This window comes from Muscardinus avellanarius (genome assembly GCF_963383645.1).
Source record: "Muscardinus avellanarius genome assembly, chromosome: 6".
In the NCBI taxonomy this organism is placed as follows: Eukaryota; Metazoa; Chordata; class Mammalia; order Rodentia; family Gliridae; genus Muscardinus; species Muscardinus avellanarius.
This window is the reverse complement of record NC_137791.1, coordinates 49,694,317-49,716,696: the sequence shown is the minus strand read 5'-3', so window position 1 is coordinate 49,716,696 and position 22,380 is coordinate 49,694,317. Positions and strand designations below refer to the sequence as shown.

Below are 22,380 nucleotides of genomic sequence, written 5' to 3'. Positions count from 1 at the left end.
AATGGGGTGGGAATCGGGTGGGGGCTGACTGGGCGATGTGTGCATGTATGTCTACAAAAGTTTGTATCCCACTATGATGTATGAATACAGTGCACCAATAAAATAAAATTAAAAAAAAATAAGATTTATATTTAGGTCTATTATCTATTTTGAGTTAATATTTGTATATGGGATTAGGTAAGGGTACAATTTTATTCTTTTCCATGTAATTATTATTTTTTAACAATATTTAGTTAAAAGATTATCATTTCCACCACCAAATGTTCGTGGAAACCTTGTCAAAAATAACTTGACAATATAGGGAAGAATTTAGCTCTAGGCTTTTATTTAACTCCAATGGTTTATATATCTGCCTTTAGAAGAGTACTACACTGTTTCAATTATTGTAGCTTTATATGGTTTGAAATCAGAAAATATATATCTTCTAGCTTTGTGCTTTTTCAAGATCGTTTTGGGTACCTAGACTCCATATTCCATATTAGGATAGATTTTTTTCTGAAAAATAAATACATAAATATATGATAGTTTCACCTAAAAAATAGAAAAAAATATTCTCTGGTAAGAAAGAAAGCAAAAAGAAATATTGAAATGTTATCTTTAAGTCATCAAAAGCTTGGTATCAGACAAATGAAACTGTTATGTGAGATTATCATTTTTAATTTTAGATAAATTGCCATAATATTAGATGTCAACTAGTAAGCCAAGCATGGGAGGGAGGGATAGGGAGAGAATGGGGTGGGGATTGGGTGGGGGCTGACTGGGAAAAGTGTGCATGTATGTCTACAAAAGTATGTATCCTACTATGATGTATGAATACAGTGCACCAATAAAAAAAAAATAGAAAAAAAAAAACAAATATACCTAATAGACATACACAGAATATTTCAACCAGGAACAGCAGAACACACATCCTTCAACAGCCCATGGAACCTTCTCCAAAATATATCACATCCTGGGCCACAAAGCAAGTACCAGCAAATTTAAAAGATGTAATATAATTCCTTGCATCTTTTCAGACCACAATGGAATGAAAGTAGAAATCAACAACAGGAAGACCAAAAGAAACTAAATACATGGAAATTGAATGATACACAATTGAATGATGAGTCTGTAAGATCAGAAACAAGGGGAGAAATAAAGAAATTTCTGGAATCAAATGAAAAAAGAGATACAAAATACCAAAATCTATGAGACACTTTGAAGGCAGTGTTAAGAGGAAAGTTTATAGCAATGAGTGCCCACATAAGAAGAACAGTGAGTTGCCAAGTAAACAACCTAATGACACATCTCAAGGACCTAGAGACACTGCAAAAGTCTAATCCCAAAGCCAGAAGAAGGCAGAAAATAATTAAAATCAGAGCAGAAATAAATGAAATAGAGAATAAAAAATAATTCAAAGAATCAACAAAAGCTGGTTCTTTGAAAAGATTAATAAGATTGACAAACCCCTGGCCAACCTAACCAAAAGAGAGAATCAACTCAAATCATTAAAATCAGAAATAAAAAAGGAGAACTTAGTACAGACAGTGGGGAAATTAAAAGGATTATCAGAAACTATTTTGAAAATGTATATCCAATAGACTGAAGAATATGAAAGCTATAGAAAGATTTCTTAGCACATATAACATACCTAAATTGAACCAAGAGGACATGGCAAGCCTAAACCAACCAACATCAAGCAAAGAAATAGAGAAAAGCCATCAGAGAAAAGCCCAGGCCCTGACGGGTTTGCAGCTGAATTCTACAAAACCTTCAGTGAAGAACTAATCCCAATTCTTCACAACTTGTTCCAGGAAATCAAAAGAGATGGAATTCTCCCAAACTCCTTCTATGAGGCCAGTATCACATTAATACTAAAACCATATAAAGATAACTCAAGAAAAAAAAATACAGACCAATATCCTTAACGAACATAGATGCAAAAATTCTAAACAAAATACTAGCTGTATACATTCAAAACCATATCAAGAGAATTGTACACCACGACCAAGTTGGTTTCATCCCAGAAAAACAAGGCTGGTTCAACATACACAAATCAGTACACATTATTCACCATATAAATAGAACTGAGAACAAAAACCACATGATCATATCAATAGATGCTGAAAACGCATTTGACAAAATCCAACACCCATTCATGTTAAGAACACTGCAGAAAATTGGACTAGAAGGAACATATTTCAACATCATTAAGACAATATACAATAAACCCAAAGCCAACATCATATTTAATGGGGAATAACTGCAAGAATTTCCTCTAAAATCAGGAACAAGACAAGGAGGCCATTAACACCACTCCTTTTCAATAAAGTCCTCAAGATCTAGCCACAGCAATAATACAAGAGAAGGAAATCAAAGGAATTCAACTAGGAAAAGAGGAATTAAAATTATCTGATCCTTGTTTGCAGATGACATGATCCTTTATCTAGAAGACCCAAAGAACTCAACCAAAAGACTTCTGGAGCTGAGTAACCAATAAAGCAAAGTTGCAGGATACAAAATTAAATCTAAAGAAATCAGTTGATTTTCTTTATACCAACAATGAATCCACAATGAAAGAATTAAAGAAAACAATTCCATTCACTATAACCTCAAAACCAATAAAATACCTAGGAATAACCTAACCAAAGACATAAAAGACCTCTTAATGAAAACTATAAAACATTAAAGAAGAGCTTGGAAGATGGAAAGAGGCAGAATAAATATCATGAAAATGGCCATTCTGCCAAAAGTGATCTACAGATTCAATGCAATTCCTATCAAAATATCAACGATATTCTTCATAGACCTAGAGAAATCAGTCATGAATTTTATATGAAGAAAAGACCCAGAATAGCCAAAGCAATTCTCAGCAATAAGAACCATGCAGCAGGCATCACAATCCCTGACTTCAAATTATACTACAAAGCAATAGGAGTAAAACAGCATGGTATTGACACAATAACAGACCTACACACCAGTGAAACAGAATAGAAGATACAGAAACAAACCCACACACCTATAGTCAACTGATCTTTGACAAAGGGGCCAAACTCATACACTGGAGAAAAGACAGGCTTTTCAACAAATGGTGCTGGGAGAACTGGCTATCCATTTGTAGAAAGATGGAACTAACTCCTTACCTCTCACCATGCACAGGAATGAACTCGAGATGGATCAAAGATTTGGAAATTAGACCAGAGACTGAAGTTACTAGAGCAGGGCATAGGCTCGATACTCCAACATATAGGCACAGGCAGTAACTTTCTCAACAACACCTCCAAAGCTCAGGAAATTAAAGTAAGAACAAGTGGGATGGCATCAAACTAAAAAGTTTCTTCTCATCAAAGGAAACCATCAAGAACCTAGAGAGAAAGCCTATCGAATGGGAGAAGATCTTTACCAGCCACCACTCTGATAGAGGGCTATCCAGAATATACAAAGAGCTCAAAAGACTTTACACTAGCAAAACAAATAACCTAATCAAGAAATGGGCAACTGAATTGAATAGACACTTCACAAAAGAAGAGATACAAATGGCCAATAGATACATGAAAAGATGTCCTATATCATTAGCCATCAGGGACATGCAAATCAAAACTATGCTGAGATTCCATCTAACCCCAATCAGAGTGGCAAGCATAAAGAAATCAAACAACAACAAATGGTGGTGAGGATGTGGGTAAAGAGGAACTCTTACACTGTTGGTGGGAGTGCAAACTAGTTCAGCCGCTATGAAGATCACTGTGGAGATTCCTTAGAAAGCTGGGAGTGGACCCACCATATCACCCAGCTTTACCACTCCTGGGTATCTTCCAAATGGGTTGAAATCAGAGAACTACAGTAACATATGTATAACCATGTTCATAGCAGCACAATTTGTAATAGCCAAAATATGGAACCAATCTAGGTGTCCATCAACAGATGAATAGATTGCAAAGTTATGAGAAATACACACAATGGAATTCTATTCAGCAATAAAGAAGAACAAAATAAGGTCATTAGCAAGAAGATGGAAAGACCTGGAGAACATTATGTTAAGTGAGATCACCCAAGGAAGAAGGCTGAGGTTGATTAATGAAGGAGCTACATTCAAATATGTGTGAATGTAGCATGGTCAACCTGAACTCTCATTGTTGGGAGGGGCGAGGGGAAGTGTGTGAATGTATGCCATTTTCAATATGATCTACATAGAAATTAAAAAAAAAACATATAGCATGACTGAACAAAATAAAAATAGAAGCCAGGCCTTGTGGTGCATGCTTGTAATCCCAGCGCTTAGGAGGCTGAGACAGGAGGATCACACAGGTTTGAAGACAGCCTCAGCTACTTAGTGAGGCTCTCAGCAACTTAATGAGACCCTGTTTCTAAAAAAATATAAAAATAGGTCTGGTAATGTAGCCCAGAGGTAGAAAGCCCCTGGGTTCCATCCCCTGTACCAAAATTATATATATATATATATATATATATATATATATATATATATGATGAGCTTAGAGCTAATAAGTAATAAAGCACAGTTCTTTCCAATTCTTGGTGCTCTATCCCAAACTGAGCAGCATTGAGAAGTTTAGAAAATGAAGATAAGCAGCAAAAGAAATAAGTAGAAGTTACTTTTATCTTCTTTTTCTTTTCTTTTTTCTTCTTCTTTTTTTTTTTCTTTTGGTTCTGGGGACTAGAAAGTAGGAAGAGAAAGAGCTGGGCAAAGGATGATAATTTTCATATGAATCCTCTAGTAATATTTGAGTTTTTAAATTATACCTATGTATTACTTGAATATAAAGTACGATTTAAAAGTACAACAGGCAAGGAACTGGGGTATAGCTCACTGGTAGAGGTTTACCTAGCACATGTGAAATCCTAGGTTCAACCACCAACACTTCAAAAAAAAGAGAAAAAAAGAAGGAAGAGGAAGGGGGAGAAAGGGAGAGAGGGAGGGAGGAAAGAAAGGAAGGAAGGAAGGAAGGAAGGAAGGAAGGAAGGGAGGAGGGAGGAAGGGAGGGAAGGAGGAAAAGTAAGTGGGGGCAGCCAGGTTGTGGCAGCGCATGCCTATAACACTTGTGAGTCTGAAGCAGGACTTCAGGTTTGAGACCAGCCTCAGCAATTTAGAAAGTCTCTCAGTAACCTAGCAAGATCCTGTTTCAAAATAAAAAATAAAATTGGGCTGGGGGCATGGCTCAGAGGTAGAACATCCCTGGCTCAATCCCCAGCAAGAAAGGAAAAGAAGAAAGGAGGAGGGGGGAGGAGGAGAAAGAAACTATTTATTGCCAAAATAATAAAGCCTGATCCATTTAAAAATGCTAATACACCTACATCTACACAACACACACACACACACACACACACACACACACACACATTGGTATTCTAAGTGGTGGGTCATACATTTTGGTGGTTTCCTCTGGTTTTTTTTTTTTTTTTTTTTTTTTTGCGGTACTGAAGATTGAACCCAGGGGTATTCTTCCTCCAAGCTATACCCCCAGTATGAGAGGACTGAGATGCAGGCTCCTGATTGAAGAGTTAACGAAGCAACTCTGGCTCCTGAGAAGCAGCTTGGAATGCCAGGCTGGGAGGCAAGCACACTTCCTCTAATTAGTGAGCTATGAGTCTTGCCGAGTTGCCTTCAAGGTCAGAAGCAGCTCCAGCCCTCTCTCTGAATGTCCTTCCCAGCATAGACATCTCTCAGAATACTTACTGGTATGATAAACAGCTTGAGATGTTATGAGCAGTCACAGGTTCTAATTGTAAAACAAAAAGTTGCTTTGAGACTCGTCCTTTGGCTTTACTCACACACATCCATTGTTGCTTTAAGATAACCTTGTAATGTCTAAAATAGTTAATTTGTCTATGGATCCCACAGAAGCTTTCTCTATGAAAGTCTGATTGCTCTTTCAATAAAACATGCAGTGTACATGAAAACTGCATCCCCTGTGTCCCGTGAATCGGCTTTACCCTTAGGTCTCCAGTGCACTGGACACTGACACTCCAGCCCTATTTTTTATTCTTTAATTTGAAGCAGGGTCTCACTGAGTTGCAAAGGGCCTCACTAAGTTTCTGAGGCTGTCTGAGAACCGTATGCACCACTGTGCTGCTATTTTAATAAGAAACATAACTTTAAAAAATTTTTCAAAGTATTTACCTACCTTCGCTGATTTTTCTATACTTAAGCTTCCATTCAATTTAAAGTGAGCTGTCATGTTGTACCCAGTCTGGTTTCCATGTCCATGAGGCCACCATGTTTCCACAGTAATATTCTTTTAAGAAATAAGACAAGTTGCTCTGAGCGGTGTGGCATATTTTCAGCACAATAATATGACTGACAGCATCATACCAATTTCTCATATGGTCAAGCACAGAAACTCTGGATGGTTCTAAAGAGTATAAACTTCCTTACCTATATTATGACAAATCATACCAAGCCACTGATTATATTTTAAAGTCAACATGTTGGGAGCTTAGCACAGATTAATACACCAAAAGAGAAGGGAAGGGGCAGTAGCATGGGTATTCAGGATAACAATTCACCCTAATTCAAACTCTCGAGCTTGCATTTATTCTACGTGCTTAACACTGAGGAGTGGGCTCTGACGTTGACTCTTCTTCAACTCTTCTCAGAACTAGAAAGCATGTGGAGTCCTCACTTTATTCAAACAGTTATTAAATGTGAGTTTGCTCCGTAATTATCAGTTCGTAATTACCAAAGGAAGAGAGAAAAAAAAAAGATGATATAAAATCCATCCCATCCCTACCATTGAAACACCATGAGTTGAGGATTAGAATTCTACACATAGAATAAGCACCAATATTCAAAATAATTAAAAAGTACTAAAAAAAAAAATCACTGCACTTAAATATATGGGTAGAACTATTTTGGATATAGGAAACTGCAAATACTACAGAAAAAAAAAAAGAAAAGAAAACTGACTTTTTGTGAGTGTGCTATGTGGTGCTTGGGATTGAACCCAAGAGTGTTCTTCTTCCAAGCTACACCCCTAGACCGATTTTATTTATTTTGAAACGAGATCTTGCTAAGTTGCTGAGGCTGTTCTTAAATCTTCAATTCTCTTGTCTCAGCCTCCCAAGTACTGGGATTTCAGGTGTGTACTTCTCCAATTGCCCAGCAATTCTCCACTTTCTTAATCTCAAAGTTTGGAGGAAATCATCCCTTAGTTCATGAACATAATATATGAGAGGCTAAAAATGAGGGAAAAAATGAAAAAATAGGGAAAGTGGATTTTTTTTCACTCTCAGACCCTTCTCCCTAACCACTTCTTTTGCACAGGTATTGCTTTCGCCCACTGCTCCTCAGGAAGTTGCCTTGCTCACCTTGCTAATCTTCACAGAGAGCTCAACAGTCCTTTCTCCAGGCTGAAGCTCAATGGCGTGTATCTGCTGTATGTGTAACTCAGGAATGGCTATGGCCACTTGACCGCCAACTGGATGTGCGCTGACCACGTCAAAAGAGGACTCTATTTCCAGATTCCACTCCTGGGCAGTATTATCTAAAGCATAAAGAGAAAAAGGAAAAGTGTAATACAGCATGCTCACCATTATCCCTGCCCTCCTCAGGATTCATTGATGTTAAGACTAGAACAGCTAACCAATACATGCTCCACAATCGGCCACAATAAAAAGTTCAGTGGAAATGTCCTTTTAGTCTATAGAGTTTAATTCTTCATTCTGAATAACCAAATGTATACAATGGAAATATAAATACATATATATATATATGTATATATATATATATATATATATATATATATATATATATAGTTATGTATGTACATATATATATGGGATTCCCAGGAGCATTCTACCTCTAAGCTATACTCCCCTATTTTGGTTTTAGTTTGGTAACAGGGTCTCACTAGGCTGCTGAAGCTAAGCTCAAACCTGCAATCCTCCTATCTCAGCCTCCCAAGATCCCAAGAACTGGGATTAAGGGAGTGCACCACCATGCACAGCTAAAAGTATGCATTTTATAGAGATGTCACTCTTCCAGTAGCACATGGAAAATAAAACAGCTTAGTTTCACAAAGCATTAAATCTGAAATACTGCACTGCTTCTTTTTACTTGCTAATTTATAATCTAGAATCCTATTTCTAGTTTAGGAGAGCTCCATCTTAGGACTTAGAACCCATACCTACAGTACAGCTTCTATCATACCTCTCCAACACCTACAAGTTAGCATTTCCTAAAGCACACCTAGCATCCCTAGCACTTCTAAAGTGCAAGACAATTTCAAAAGTAGAACTTGGCCTAGAGGTGGAGAAGAAAGATTGTCTCTCCATCCAAAATTTCCTACAGAGCTCATCCTTCCCAGTTACACCAAATTTGGCATCCTCTCCTTGCCCTGAAACTCTAGGTGCAAAGAGGACAAGAACTTCTTGTCAAACCAGGAATTCAGGCCTAGCATGGTGACACTTACCTGTAATCCCAGTACCTGGGAGGCTGAGATAAGAGGATCACAGGCTCGAAGCCAGCCTCAGCAACTAGTGATGCCCTCGCAACTTAGCTAGACTCTTGTTTCTTTTCTCTTCTTCTTTTTTTTTTTTTTTTTACTTATAATATATCCTACTCTGTGTTTGAAAACATGTATCCTAACATGTTTTACAGTCATTTTGGTTTGCATTCTGCATTATTCTCTATTTTTAAAGTCCAGAAATCTTCTAACTAAACAATAAAATAGGGCTGGGGTTGTAGCTCAGAGATAGAATGCTCCTGGGTTTGATCCCCAGTAACAAGGCTGGCCTGCCTTCTCTACAACTTGAGGCCCTCCTTCCTCATATCCTGTGCACGTGCAGAAGAGGTTACAGTTTATAGGACCTCAACCAGGAAGGCAATCCAGAAGATAGCAGAGAATATGGCTCTAACGAATGGCTCATTTAAAGGTTTTCCCAGAGTCAATTCTGAGGCTTTGTAAGAGGGGGAAAAAGAGGAAGGAAGGGAAGGAAGGAGGAGGGGAGGAAGGGAAGAAGGGAGGGAGGAAGGAAGGAAGGAAATCAATAAGTAGCAGGAAGACATGCTCTCACACTATCTTCTGCATTGCTTCCATTGATCTTAATACTTCTTCAAGGATCAATGTCTCCATCTAGCCATATGTTGTCTAGCTCCAAGTAACACTGGGTTTTTCTACAATGAAACTCCCACCAAGTCCTACTGATGTGTGGAGATTACAGACAAGGGGACGCATCATGACATGTCAGAGGCAGAAGCAGCCTGGCGCTCTCCCAGTCACTCGGCAGATGGGGTTTCCGATGGTGGCCCTAGTTCAGAGTCTCCTGAGCCACTCGACAGGACGAGGACCCAGCCTCCCTGACTCCAGAGCTCACTACTTCCCTTCCGCCTCTCCTGGAGCACCTTCCAAAGAGAAAGACACTAGCAGGTGCGCCCAGATGGAAATTTGTATATGAATCATGACAAACAAAAGCAAAGGGACTCTTTGCCTTTCAGAATCCAAGTCCAAATATGATGCACATTCCAAGCATTTTTGAGGGAATTATAATAACTAAATGTTAGCCTCTTAATAAGACGGTCTTTGTGAAAAGAACACTCAAATCTACAAAAACCACACTCCATTAAAAGATATTTCTTGAATAATTAGTCTGTAAGCCTTGACAACACTGTAAATTATACTTTAAACGAAGCAAAAATGCTGTCCCTAAACTCTGAAAATGTAGAAAAGAAAAATATATCCAAAGGTCAAAGATAAGGACCCCGCATGGCATCTGTGGGCTGAGGACCAGCAGGGTGCTGGAAGTGCTGCGCATTGGGTCAGCAAGGGAGAGCTGTGCTGTGCGGATGTCCGTGGTCTGCTTATGTAAGATGAAAAAGATGCTTCATGGCATCGGAGGGAAAAGCTACCCAAAGACAGCTGCCTTGATCAGCTTCACCCTCCTGGGCTGCTCCCCACGCCCCCTGCCTGCTCCTTCTTCCTGCATCTTTAATAGGGATTCAGCTGGGGGTAAAGGGGACACTGTGCATTTTAAGAAATAGTGATGATACTATGCTGAAATGACCCAGTCACCGAGCATGTAAATTCAAGCAAAAGCTGGCTTTTTTTTTTTTCTTTTTTTTTTTTTTTCTGGACTCCTGCTGGAATCAAAAGCATCTGAGCAGCTGCTTTTCAAAAAGCTATCAGGCTCACGGTTAGCTACAACGGCTTTTCACCCCTTCTCCACTGGAGGGCAAAATCTCCTTGCCTACCTGGCAGGACAAAACTGTCAAAAATGAAGTCAAAGCAAAACGACCCAAAGCAAAACCTCCCCCTCAAAATATGAATAAGACAGAGAGTCCCAGAGAAGAAAATGTACCTAAGCAACAAGGCAGCAGAGGAAAGATTATTCAAGCAACCCAACTCCCAATAAAGCTTTTAATGGAGAGTATTGTTAGTTAAGGGGAAAATAAATTAAGTAATGATAGAAAGTAACTCAAGGCCGGGTATGGTGGCACTCACTTGTAATCCCGGTACTTGAGAGGCTGAGACAGGAGGATGGCAGGTTCCAGCTAGCCTCAGCTACTTAGTGAGGTCCTGTTTCAAAATAAAAGAAAAGAAAAAATAGGGCTGGGGGTGTAGCTCGGAGGTAGAATGTCCCTGTATTCAATCCTTAGTTCCACAAAAAAAAAAAGAGAAAGAAAGAAAAAAAAGAAAGGAAGGAAGGATAGTGACTCAAAAGGAATGCCTTTAAAAAAAAATGAATAGCGTTTACCAAATAAGGCACTGAGCAAGACTGACAAGTCTTGCTATATTTTTGTATTTTATTTTCCATATTAAGCTATAGGCAAAGGGTCACAACGCCCTTGAACACACGTGTCTTCCACATAGGCCAGGGTCTGGCTAAGAACGGAAGCTCACTCCTGCAACTCCAAGGCCAGGTCATGCCAGGCCTGGGGTGCAGGACTGTAATCCCAGCACTTGGAAGGCTAAGCCAGAAGGCACAGGTTCATGGCCAGCTTCAGCAACTTAGTGAGGAACTCTGCAACTTAGTGAGACTCTTAAAAAATAAAGAATAAAACAGCCAGGCATGGTAGCGCACGCTTGTAATTCCAGCATTCGGGAGGCTAAGACTGGAGGATCAAGGTTCGCAGACAGTCTCAGCTACTTAGTGAGGCTCTCTGCGACTTAGTGAGACCCTGTTTCAAAATAAAGAATAAAAAATGGAGCAGGGGATGTAGTTCGAAGATGAAATGCCTCTGGGTTCCATCCCCAGACCCGCAAAAAAAAAAAGAATAAAACAGAGCTGGGAGTGTGGCTCAAAAGTAGAATGTCCCTGAGTTCAACCCCCGTAACTCCCCCAATACACACGCAGCTTCTTAACTTCCCTTCCAAATACTAGGATAATTGTGTGTGTGTGTGTGTGTGTGTGTGTGTGTGTGTGTGTGTGTGTGGTATTGGGGGTGGAACCCAGGGGCTTTATACCTACGGGCTATACTCCCAGACCTATTTTTTATATTTTTATTTGGAAACAGGGTCTCACTGAGTTGCTGAGAGCCTCAATAAATAGGTGAGGCTGGCTTCAAACCTGTGCGATCCTCCTGTCTCAGCCTCCCAAGCATAGCGATTACAAGCATGCGCCACCTCACCCGGCTGAAAATAGCCGGGTGTGATGGTGCATGTTTGTAGTCCTAGCATTTGGGAGACAAGATCAGTAGGATCTGGGTTCTCGAACAGACTCAGCCACTTAGTGAGGCCCTCTGCAACTTAGTGAGACCCTGTTTCAGAATAAAGAATAGAAAAAAGGGCTGGGGGTATATCTCGGGGGTAGAATGCCCTTGGGTTCCATCCCCAGTAGTGCTAAATAAATAAATATGCTGAAAATAAGCTAGATGTGGTAGCAGCGCATGTCTGTAATTCTAGTACTCGGGAATCTAAGATAGGAGGATCACAGCTTCAAGACCAGACTGGACAACTTATCAAGACTCTCAGCAACCTAGCAAGACCGTTTCAAAACAAAAAGTGAAAATAAAAACAAACAGGACTGGGGGGTATACCTTGGAGGTAGACTGTCCCTATATTCAATCCCCATTACCACACACACACACACACACACACACACACACACACACACACACACGAAAATAGAGGTATCCTACAATAGTTACTACAAACTAAAAATCTGAGGAGAATATTTCAGGGCTAAAGATAAATCATTCAAATATATATATTTGCGGTACTAGGGATACAACCCAGGGCCATTCTACCTCCAAGCTACACTACTCCAGCCCTATTTTTTATTCTTTATTTTGAAACAGGGTCTCACTAAGTTCCAGAGGACCTCACTAAGTAACTAGGCTGTCCCTGAACCGCATCCTCCTGTCCCAGCCTCCCAAATGCTGGAATTACAAGTTTGCACCAAGCCTGGCTCAAATAAACTTTCTTTAACCAATATTTCCCACTTTGTTTTGTTGTTGGTGCATTGTAATTATACACCAGTGAGGTTTAGAGCGACAGAAACATACGCACATAGCATTGGTTGAGTGTTCCCTCCAGGTGCCTCCCTGCCCACCCCTAGTTAATATTTACATTGATACAGATAACTTCACATATAATAAGAATATGTGAAGACGGGGGTGAAGTGTAGCTCAGGGGTAGAGCATTTGCCTAACATGAGTGAAGCCCCAGGCTTAATCCCCAACACTGGAAAAAAAATTTTTTAAATGCGAAAATCTTCAGGAAGCTGCAGTAAGGATAAAACCAAACAAAATGACCACAAGATATTGAAAAGTGCAAAGGTTTAGAAACCACTATTATAAGGATTGAGATTACAGAAAGAAAAAACTACATATATACATGTGTGTGCATGCACAAAAGTAAAAAGGAAATTGATTCACAAAAATTTCAAGTTAAGTTTTAAATTAAGCAGCCCTCTTTATGTCATGTTATATTTAATTAAGTTGGGGAACTATGGTTAGTCTTTTGATCCTCATGAGTAAACTCACTAATATTTTTATTGGTGCAATGGAATTATACGTCATAGTGAGATTTAAAGAGATATGAACTCACATGCACACAGCACTTGCTGTATTTCCCTCCATATCCTCCCTTCTCCCTCCCCCTACACGTTAGTGAGATTGGCCGTGAAACCTTGTATGGACATAACCTTATGTGAGCTGTTTTCTTCCTCAATCCTTATTTTTCCCCTTCCCACCCCTTTCTGCCGATCCCCTCCCACTATTCTACTGGTTTCTCTCATTTGACTGAAGTCCCTTCTGTTTCCTATTTTAATTCTACCTTCCACATATGCAAACTCACAAATTATGACTTAAGAAATAAATTGAACAGCCGGGCGTGGTGACGCACGCTTGTAATCCCCGTGCTTGGGAGGCGGAGACAGGAGGATGGCGCTGGTTCAGAGCCAGCCTTGCTGGCTTAAGAGACCCTGTTTCCAAATAAAAAAGTAAAAAAAAAAAACAAAAAAATAGGTCTGGGAGTGTAGCCCGTGGGAGTGTAGCCCGGAGGTAGCAGGGCTTCCAGGAACCCCAGTGCCACCAAAAAAAAAAAAGAAAGAAAGAAAGAAAGAAATTGAACAATTGAGTCAAGCTCAGTGGTGCATGCCTGTAATTCCAGTGTTATGAAAGCATTAGGAAAGAAATTGCCTTTACTTTTTTCTTTTTTTCTTTTCAGTATTTATCTGAAAGGTAGCAGTTACTACTTAAGACAATAGACACTTAAAAGTTGAAAAAAATAATAGGATACGCTATTATTGGGGATGCTGAGGCAAGAGAATTGTAAGTTCAAGAGCAGCTTGGGCAACTTACCAAAACCCTGTCTCAAAATAAAATTTTTTTAAAAGGGCTAGGGATGCAGCTCCATGATAGAAGAGTGCCCCTGGATTTAATCCTCAGCACGGCAAAATAAATAAATAAATAAATAATTTGTTTTGTGGGGGGGGGGTCTGGGGATGGAACACAGGGACATTCAACCACCGAGCTACACACCCTGCCCTATTTTTTTTTTTTTAATTATGAAACCGCGTCTCACTGAGTTGCAGAGGGCCTCACTAGGTAGCTGAGACTGTCCGTGAACTGCGAGCCTCCGATCTCAGCCTCCCGAATGCTGGGATTACAAGTGTGCGTCACCACACCTGGCTAAAATAAATTGAACAGCCCGGCGTGGTGGCGCACACCTGTAATCCCAGCATTCGGGAGGCTGAGACTGGATGATCTTTTGCAGACAGCCTCGGCTACCTAGTGAGGCCCTGCGCAACTCAGTGAAACCCAGTTTCAAAATAAAGAATAAAAAATAGGGCAGGGGATGTAGCTCAGAGGTCAAATGCCCCTGGGTTTCACCCCCAGGCCCGCAAAAAATAAAAATAAAAAAATAAATTGAACATCTGAAAACACACCAAAAAAAGATGATCTCTCTCTAGCCTCACAGGAAAAAAGCAAAAAGTGCCTCATAGACAAATTAGTTTAGGTTTTCATATTGATTTGGCTTAAATTACTAATTTGTTTTAATAAGTTCCTTTCCCTTTAGTACATACACAATAGAGGTTCAACATAAAAATTTGAGAAAAGACAACTGAGCAGAAGAATAAAATATAATCTAGGCATAGTGACACACACCTGAAATCCCAGGACTTGGGAGGCTGAGACAGGAAGATTGCAGGTTCAAGACCAGCCTCAGCAACTCACTGAGATCCTCAACAACTTAGTGAGACCATGTTTCAAAATAAAAAATAAAAAGGTGTGGAGGTACAACTCAGAGGTAGAAGACTCCTGGGTTCAATCCTAGAACAACAACAGCAATAAAGAATAAAGTACAGCACAGACCGTCTACAACACTTCTGCTGTTTGCATTAGTTTTACCGACTTCATTTTGTACCTAAATTCTAAAAATGAGTAGATTTGAGCTGGGCGTGGTGGCGCACGCTTGTGATCCCAGCATTTGGGAGGCTGAGACAGGAGGATCGCGGTTTGTGGACAGCCTCAGCTACTTAGTGAGGCCCTCTGCAACTCAGTGAGACCCTGTTTCAAAATAAAAAATAGGGCAGGGGTATAGCTCTGAGGTAGAATGCCAGTGGGTTCCATCTCCAGTACTGGAAAAAAAAAATACATTTGATTTTACATAAAAATATGTCTTTTTTTTTTTTTTTTTTTTTGGTGGTACTGGGTGTGGAAACCCAGAGGCTTTCTACCTCCGGGCTATACTCCCAGACCTTTTTTTATATATATATTTTATTTGGAAACAGGGTCTCGCTAAGTTGCTGAAAGCCTCACTAAGTAGCTAAGGCTGGCTTCGAACCCGTGCGATCCTCCTGTCTAAGCCTCCCAAGCGCGGGGATTATAGGCGTGCGCCACCACGCCCGGCTATGTCAGTTTTTATAATGAACTAATTTGTCACTTTCAGTAATTACACAGTATCTGCTTTATAATATATCAAATGAATACATAAAGTATACATATTATATTAGATTATTCTATTACTTTTCAACTTTTAAATATCTATTGACTTTACTAATAACTTCTTTTTTTTTTTTTTTTTTTTTTGGTGGTACTGGGGTTCCTGGAAGCCCTTCTACCTCCGGGCTACACTCCCAGACCTATTTTTACATTTTCCTTTTTGGAAACAGGGTCTCCTAAGCCAGCGCGCGCAGCTGGCTTCGAACCTGCGCGATCCTCCTATCTCTGCCTCCCAAGTGCAGGGATTACAAGCGTGCGCCACCACGCCCGGCTTTACTAATAACTTCTATCTTTCAGATAAAAACTGAAAAAAAAACAAAAGTAAAGACAGATCCTTTTTAACACTTTCATAAGTGTATGCTTTAATTTTCTTTCTTAAATAGCTAAATTGATCACTATAAAGTTAATCAGAAATATAAAAATTATGGCTTAACATGCACAAAAAATATATTACTTTTTTTGTGGTGCTGGGGATTGAACCAGGAGGTATTCTACCTCTGAGCTACACCCCCAATCCTATTTTTTATTCTTTATTTTGAAACAGTGTCTCACTGAGTGATGGAGGGTCTCACTAAATAGCTGAACCTGGCCACAGACATGCAATCCTACTATCTCAGGAAGATTGCAAGTAGTGGGATTACAAATATATGACACACGCCCAGCTCAAGCATATCTTCTGATCTGAACAGGAAATGTTTTTCTTTATGTTTTGCAGCCATAACACTTCAGAAATATAGTTGATATCAGAAACTGATTACATGAAACCCAAGATGAAGTGTGTGTGTGTGAGTGTGTGTGTGTGTGTGTGTGTGTGTGTGTGTGTGTGTGTGTGTGTATCTCAGAAAACTCAAGGTTGGGAATGGGGAATGAGAAAGAATGAACCATTATTTGATTTTCTTAGCAAAATCCCCAGTTCGGATTATACTTATGAAGAATAGTCTAAGAAGCACTAAGCTAGAGAACTATATACTCAGACGCATTTATATGTGCAATTCAAACATTTAGAAATACTAGCAGCACCAAATAACCACTTCAGTTGCCAACTGTCTCCCACTTGCTTTTGTCTTCTAAGGCCTTTAAAATCTGCAGACATGGCTCAACTGGATAGCAACCTGGGGTCAGCAGGGCCCTAAAGATAACAGGATTCTTGAGCTGACACAACACATTCTTTCTTACTGATGTCACCCAGTCAGGCCTTTAGGGAACTGGACTGGGCAGTCCTCTGCTATCATTAGAGCTCACACTTGCCTCTCCTTCACCCTTCCTGTCCATAACTTCTGGAATCTTCTGCGATCTTTGATTTTTCTAGACTACTGTGGCTTTCGTCCTGGAAGAGCTTTGTACAATCCTGCTCACTTTGGAAAACCTTTGCATCACCCCTCCCTGCCTCAAGCAAAGTGTGGAAGGACGATGGGACATTCTTTGTTTCTTTTCTACAGCAAACGTGGTGCCAAGCAAGGAACTCTACAAGTATTTGACGAGATTTTAACTGATTCACTGACATCTGTATGATTTCTGAAGCTTTATTTCAATAATCCATCACATGGAAAAAGATGTATTCTTTGCATTACAAAACTTTCTCTGTGTAGTCTTTGCCTTCCAGTTAATTCAGAGGACTGCCCTTAGCTTTGGAGACAATGTGGGGTTCCAGAAAACCATTCTAGGGCCTGGAGCAAACCAGGAATCTGACTCTGAAAGTGACCACAGAGGCAGCAGAAAGAGCACAAGCCCACATGTCAGTCCCTTCAAGAAAGAATGCTTAGGCCGGGCATGACAGTGCAGGCTAGTAATCCCAGCATTCGAGAGGAGAAGCAGAGACTGGAGGATTGTGGTTCAAGGACAGCCTCAGCTACTTAGCAAGGCCCTTCACAACTCAGTGAGACCCTGTTTCAAAAAAATAAAAAGACTAAAAGAAAATAGGGCTGGGTGTATAGCTCGGAGGTTGATGATAAGTTGGGTCCCTCCCCTCCCCCACGTGATCTTGCAATGGGAACAGGAGGCGGAACTCCGGAAACCAGAAGTGGAGATATCAGGAGACTACAGGTGCCACGAGACATACTCAGACCTTGCCGTGCAACCCACAGCTGCGTGCCTGCCACCACTGTTCCAGCTCAGTGCTTCTGCATCCTGCAGAGATCTTCAAACAGGGTAAACTTCCTCCGCTTCCCTTGGTTAGCGGGTTCCGGACTTGGGTCTTCCAGTCCACTGGGACCCTGACATCTAAGCACTTGGTGACCCACTGTCCCTGGGTCCACCGGGACCACCCTCCAGTGTTTTGTTTTGTTTTGTTTTATTTTGGTGGTACTAGGGTTCCTGGAAACCCTTCTACTTCCGGGCTACACTCCCAGACCTATTTTTATACTTTTTATTTGGAAACAGGGTCTCTTAAACGAGCACGGCTGGCATCGAACCTGCATGATCCTCCTGTCTCCGCCTCCCAAGCGCGGGGATTACAAGCGTGCGTCATGATGCCTGGCCACCCTCTGGTTTTTGAGAAGGGATTGAGACATCTTTCCCGATCTCTTAACCCCAGTTTCTGAACGATTGATCAGGAAAATGGAGATGCCTGTTTCCTGTTCTTCATTTTCACCCGCGAACCAATTATGGGAAGTCGAACCTCCAAACGAGTGGAGGACTTATGCCCTGAGCACCTGTCTAGCCTTGATACAAGTTGGGTAATGAGTTCCAGAAACCCTCTGCAACTTAGTGATACCCTGTTTCAAAATAAAAAATAGTCTAAGAAATAAAATAAAAATAGTCTAAGAGCTGGGGGTGTAGCTCAGGAGTAGGATGCCCCTAAATTCAATCCTCAGTAGCACACACACACACACACACACACACACACACACACACACAAATTTAACTAAGTCTGAGAAATATGTCTACATATTCAAATTATTTGCTCAATTTTGTGTGTGTGTGTGTGGTACTGCGGGGTGGAACCCAGGGGCTTTTCTATCTCTGGGTTATACTCCCAGACCTATTTTATACTTTATTTGGAAACAAGGTTTCACTAAGTTTCTTTTTTTTTTTTCTTTTGGTGGTACTGGGGGTGGAACCCAGAGGCTTTCTACCTCTGGGCTATACTCCCAGACCTTTTTTTTTTTTTTTTTTTGGAAACAGGGTCTCACTAATTTGAACCTGTGCGATCCTCCTGTCTCAGCCTCCCAAGCGCGGGGATTACAAGCGTGCGCCACCACGCCCGGCTCCCTTCACTAAGTTTCTGAGAGCCTCACTAAGTTGCTGAGGCTGGCTTCAAACGTGTGGGATCCTCCTGTCTCAGCCTCCCTCCCAAGCACTAGGATACAAGCGTGCGCCACCACACCCAGCTTACTCAATTTTTAGAATAAAGAGACTCAAAATGAGAACTCATGCCGGGCGTGGTGGCACACACTTGTAATCCCCGCGCTTGGGAGGCGGAGACAGGAGGATCACGCAGGTTCGAAGCCAGCCTCGCTGGCTTAAGAGACCCTGTTTCCAAATAAAAATATAAAATAGGTCTGGGAGTGTAGCCCGGAGGTAGAAGAAAAGGTTTCCAGGAACCCCAGTACCAACAATAAATAAATAAATAAATAAATAAATAAATAAATAAATAAAGTAAGTTACTAGGTATAGTATCCATGCCTGTGATACCAGTATTTGGGAAGCTGAGACAGAGGATTAAGGTTTGAGTATAGCCTCAGCACTGCAGCAAGACTCTCAGCAACCTAGCAAAATCTTGTATCGAAAAAATAAAAATAGGCCAGGCATGGTGGCTAATGACTTTAATCCCAGTGCTTGGAAGGCTGGGATAGGAGGATCGCACAGGTTCGAAGCCAGCCTCAGCTACTTAGTGAGGCTCTCAGCAACTTAGTGAGACCCTGTTACCAAATAAAATGGAAAATAGGTCTGGGAGTATAGCCCCGAGGTAGAAAGCCTCTGAGTTCCACCCCCAGTACCATAAAAAAAAAAAAACCTTAAAACTCTAAAACATAAAAATAAATACACATTTTAAAAAAATAAAAATAAGCTGGGCATGGTGGTATACGCCCGCGCTTGGGAGGCTGAGACAGGAGGATTGCACAGGTTCGAAGCCAGCCTCAGCTACTTAGTGAGGCTCTCAGCAACTTAGTGAGACCCTGTTTTAAAATAAAATATAAAAAGGTCTGGGAGTATAGCCCGGAGGTAGAAAGCCTCTGGGTTCCACCCCCAGTACCACCAATAAATAAATGAACAAACAAACAAATAAATAAAAAATAAATAAAATAAAAATAAAAAGGGTGGGGGTGTAGCTCAGAGGTAGAATGACCCTGGGTTCAGTCCCCAGCTCCACAGAGACAAAAACAAAGAAAGGAAGGAAAAAAGAAGGAAGAAAGGAAATCACAATGCTTAACTTACCATATATTGGAGTAAACGTGAAGTAATTTAGATGACAAATATCATAAGTTTCAATTCTAACATCTCTCCAGATTCCCTGGGTGGGAAAGGAAGGCCCCCAGTCCCAACTAAAGGAACACTGCTCCTGTGGTTTCAAGGGAAAAAAGTAAACACTTTCTGATTATTCTGAAATTTAACCATTAAAAAAATGTATCTTAAAATATTACAAATGTTTATCAGAGTTTGCTAAAGCTGCCAAAACAAAACACCACAAGCTGGGTGATATTAGCAATGAAATGTATCTTCTCACAGTTTGGGAGGTCAGCGCCTGGTCTCCTATGAGCCTTCTCTCCTTTCCTCGCAGGTAGATGCCTTTTCTTCGTGCTGGGGATTGCACCCGTAAGCGTTCTACCTCCCAGGTACACTCCAGCCATACTTCACCTTTTATTTTGAAACAGGGTCTCACTAAATGGCTCAGGCTAGCCTTGAACCTGCGATCTTCCTGTCTCAGCCTCCAAGTCCTGGGACTCCAGGCCTGCATCACCCCACCTGGCATAGCTACCTTCTTGATGTGTCCTTACATGTTCTTTTTCTGTACTTGAACATCCCTGGTGTCTCTCTCTGATGTCCAAAATTTCTCTTCATCTAGCAATTGCAGTCATATTAGATGAGGGCCACCCTAACCACCTTGTTTTCACTTAATCATCTTATTAAAGGCTTTATCTCCAAAAACAATTACATTCTGAAGTACTGGAGGTTAGGAATTCAAGATATGAATGTTGGGGGCGGGGGGAATGGGGCCATAAAATGGGGGTGCGCGTGTGCACACATACAGGCCCTGCAGTTTCTAGTCCCCCTACTTTGGCACTCCTGTCCCTGGGCAGTCCCCTCCCTTCAGTATGTGCTGGATCTAGAGACTCACTTCTAACCAATAGAACAGTGCAGAAGTGACGTCACTTCCAAAATTAGGTTACAAAACACTGAGCCTTCTGTTCAGGCACTGTCTCCTGCTCTCTTCTGGCCCAGGAAACACCAGCTGCTGTCCTGGAGCAGTGCCACCACGGGGACACCCACACGAGAGGCCTGCCAGTGACCAGGAACCAGCTTAGAGACCCATCGGCCAAGGCAGGCTTAGACGACAGAGGCCCCGGGCTCCCTGGCTGCCACCTGGGGGCAGACCCCGAGCTGGAGGCACCCAAGGCGCTGTGCTCTGGGTCCTGGGGGACAGAGACCATGAGGACCAGTGCCCACATGTCGACAGCTATTACAATAACCAATATATCAACTTGTACCACGTAGTTCAACTTAGCAGAAATGTTCTAAGAATATAAGATCCTTTTGTGAAGAGCTGTATCTTTATACTTCAAAAGCTGATAACAGTAAAGCAATAAAATAGTTACACTTTTTTTTTTTTTTTTTTTTTTTTTTTGCAGTACTGGGGATTGAAACCCGGGGCATTCTACCTCTGAGCTCCATTCTACCTCTGAGCCTAGCCCTATTTGCTATTCTTTATTTTGAAACAGGGTCTCACTAAGTTGCAGAAGGCCTCACTAAGTAGCTGAGGCTGGCCAAGAACCTGATATCCTCCTGTCCTGGAATTACAAGCATGCGCCACTGTGCCTGGCTCCAATAGTTACTCTTCATAAACTTCTCCAGAACATCTCTGGACCAAACTAAATGAAGTTACTGTAAAGAATGAGTAACAATATGGAAAGATAAAGGTACTATAAATAGTCTTTTTTTTATCTCTAGCCAGATCCCTATCTCCCTAAGTGTGAATTCAAAGGTCCTCCCACTTGAAATGCTCATAGAAGAGCAAGAAATGCAGGTGTTGAGAAAATATTACAAGCTTAAGAAGTTTCACAAAGAAAATAGGGAATGTACAGCCAGAGGACAGGCAGTGGGGCTCAAGGTACAGTTCCTTAAAAAAGAAAACAGACTCTTATTGGAGAACTACAAAGTGAGTATCAGTTATCCACCAGGATTAGGTGAAAAGGAAGCAGAGCACTCCTTTGAGAAGGAACTTTGCTTGCAAAGGTCCGAGGTGCAAGACGACAGGATGTGTCCCAGGAGGTGAAGAGCCGCAGTGGGAAGAGGCAGGAGACGCCTGGGGAAGCGGGCAGGGCCACAGAGGAAGAGCTACTGGCTGAGCCTACAGGCAAGGAGGAATGGTGTTGAGCTGTGAGCAGTGCTGTGATCAGTTGTGTCTGAAAAGACCATTCTAGCTGCTCTGTGGACAATTCATTAGAAGAAGGCAAGTGCCGATGTGGGGATGTCAGTTAGGGGACCAGGGCAGTATTTCATGCAAGAAAATAACTGAACTTGTCAGGTGTGGTGGTACCTACCTGTAGTCCCAGTACCTGGGAGGCTGAGACAGAAGGATTACAAGTGTGAGGCCAGCCTCAGCAATTTAGTAAGATCCTGTTTCAAAATAAAAGAATAACTTGGATAGTAGGAGTTCGTGCCTATAATCCCAGTACTTGGGAGGCTGAGGCAGAAAGATTGAAGGTTCAGGTCTATCCTCAGCAATTTAGTGAGGTTCTCAGCAAATTAATAAGACCTGTCTCAAAAAAAAAAAAAAATAGGGCTGGAGGTGTAAAATACCCTTGGATTCAATCCCCAGTACCACAAATAAAATAAAG

The 22,380-nt window shown here is 41.1% G+C and overlaps 1 protein-coding gene across 1 annotated transcript in view; it reads right to left on the bottom strand.

Moving 5' to 3' along the window:
• Positions 1 to 22,380, bottom strand: part of MANBA (mannosidase beta) — a gene marked incomplete at its 3' end in the record, with an annotated part of 141,013 nt that overhangs the window by 84,656 nt on the left and 33,977 nt on the right. The window contains exons 5-7 of the mRNA XM_080697738.1: positions 19,760 to 19,883; positions 7,306 to 7,481; positions 6,123 to 6,233 (exon numbers count right to left, since the gene is read on the bottom strand). Coding sequence (XP_080553864.1) covers positions 6,123 to 6,233; positions 7,306 to 7,481; positions 19,760 to 19,883 — 411 coding nt within the window. The remainder of the gene's footprint in view (positions 1 to 6,122; positions 6,234 to 7,305; positions 7,482 to 19,759; positions 19,884 to 22,380) is intronic.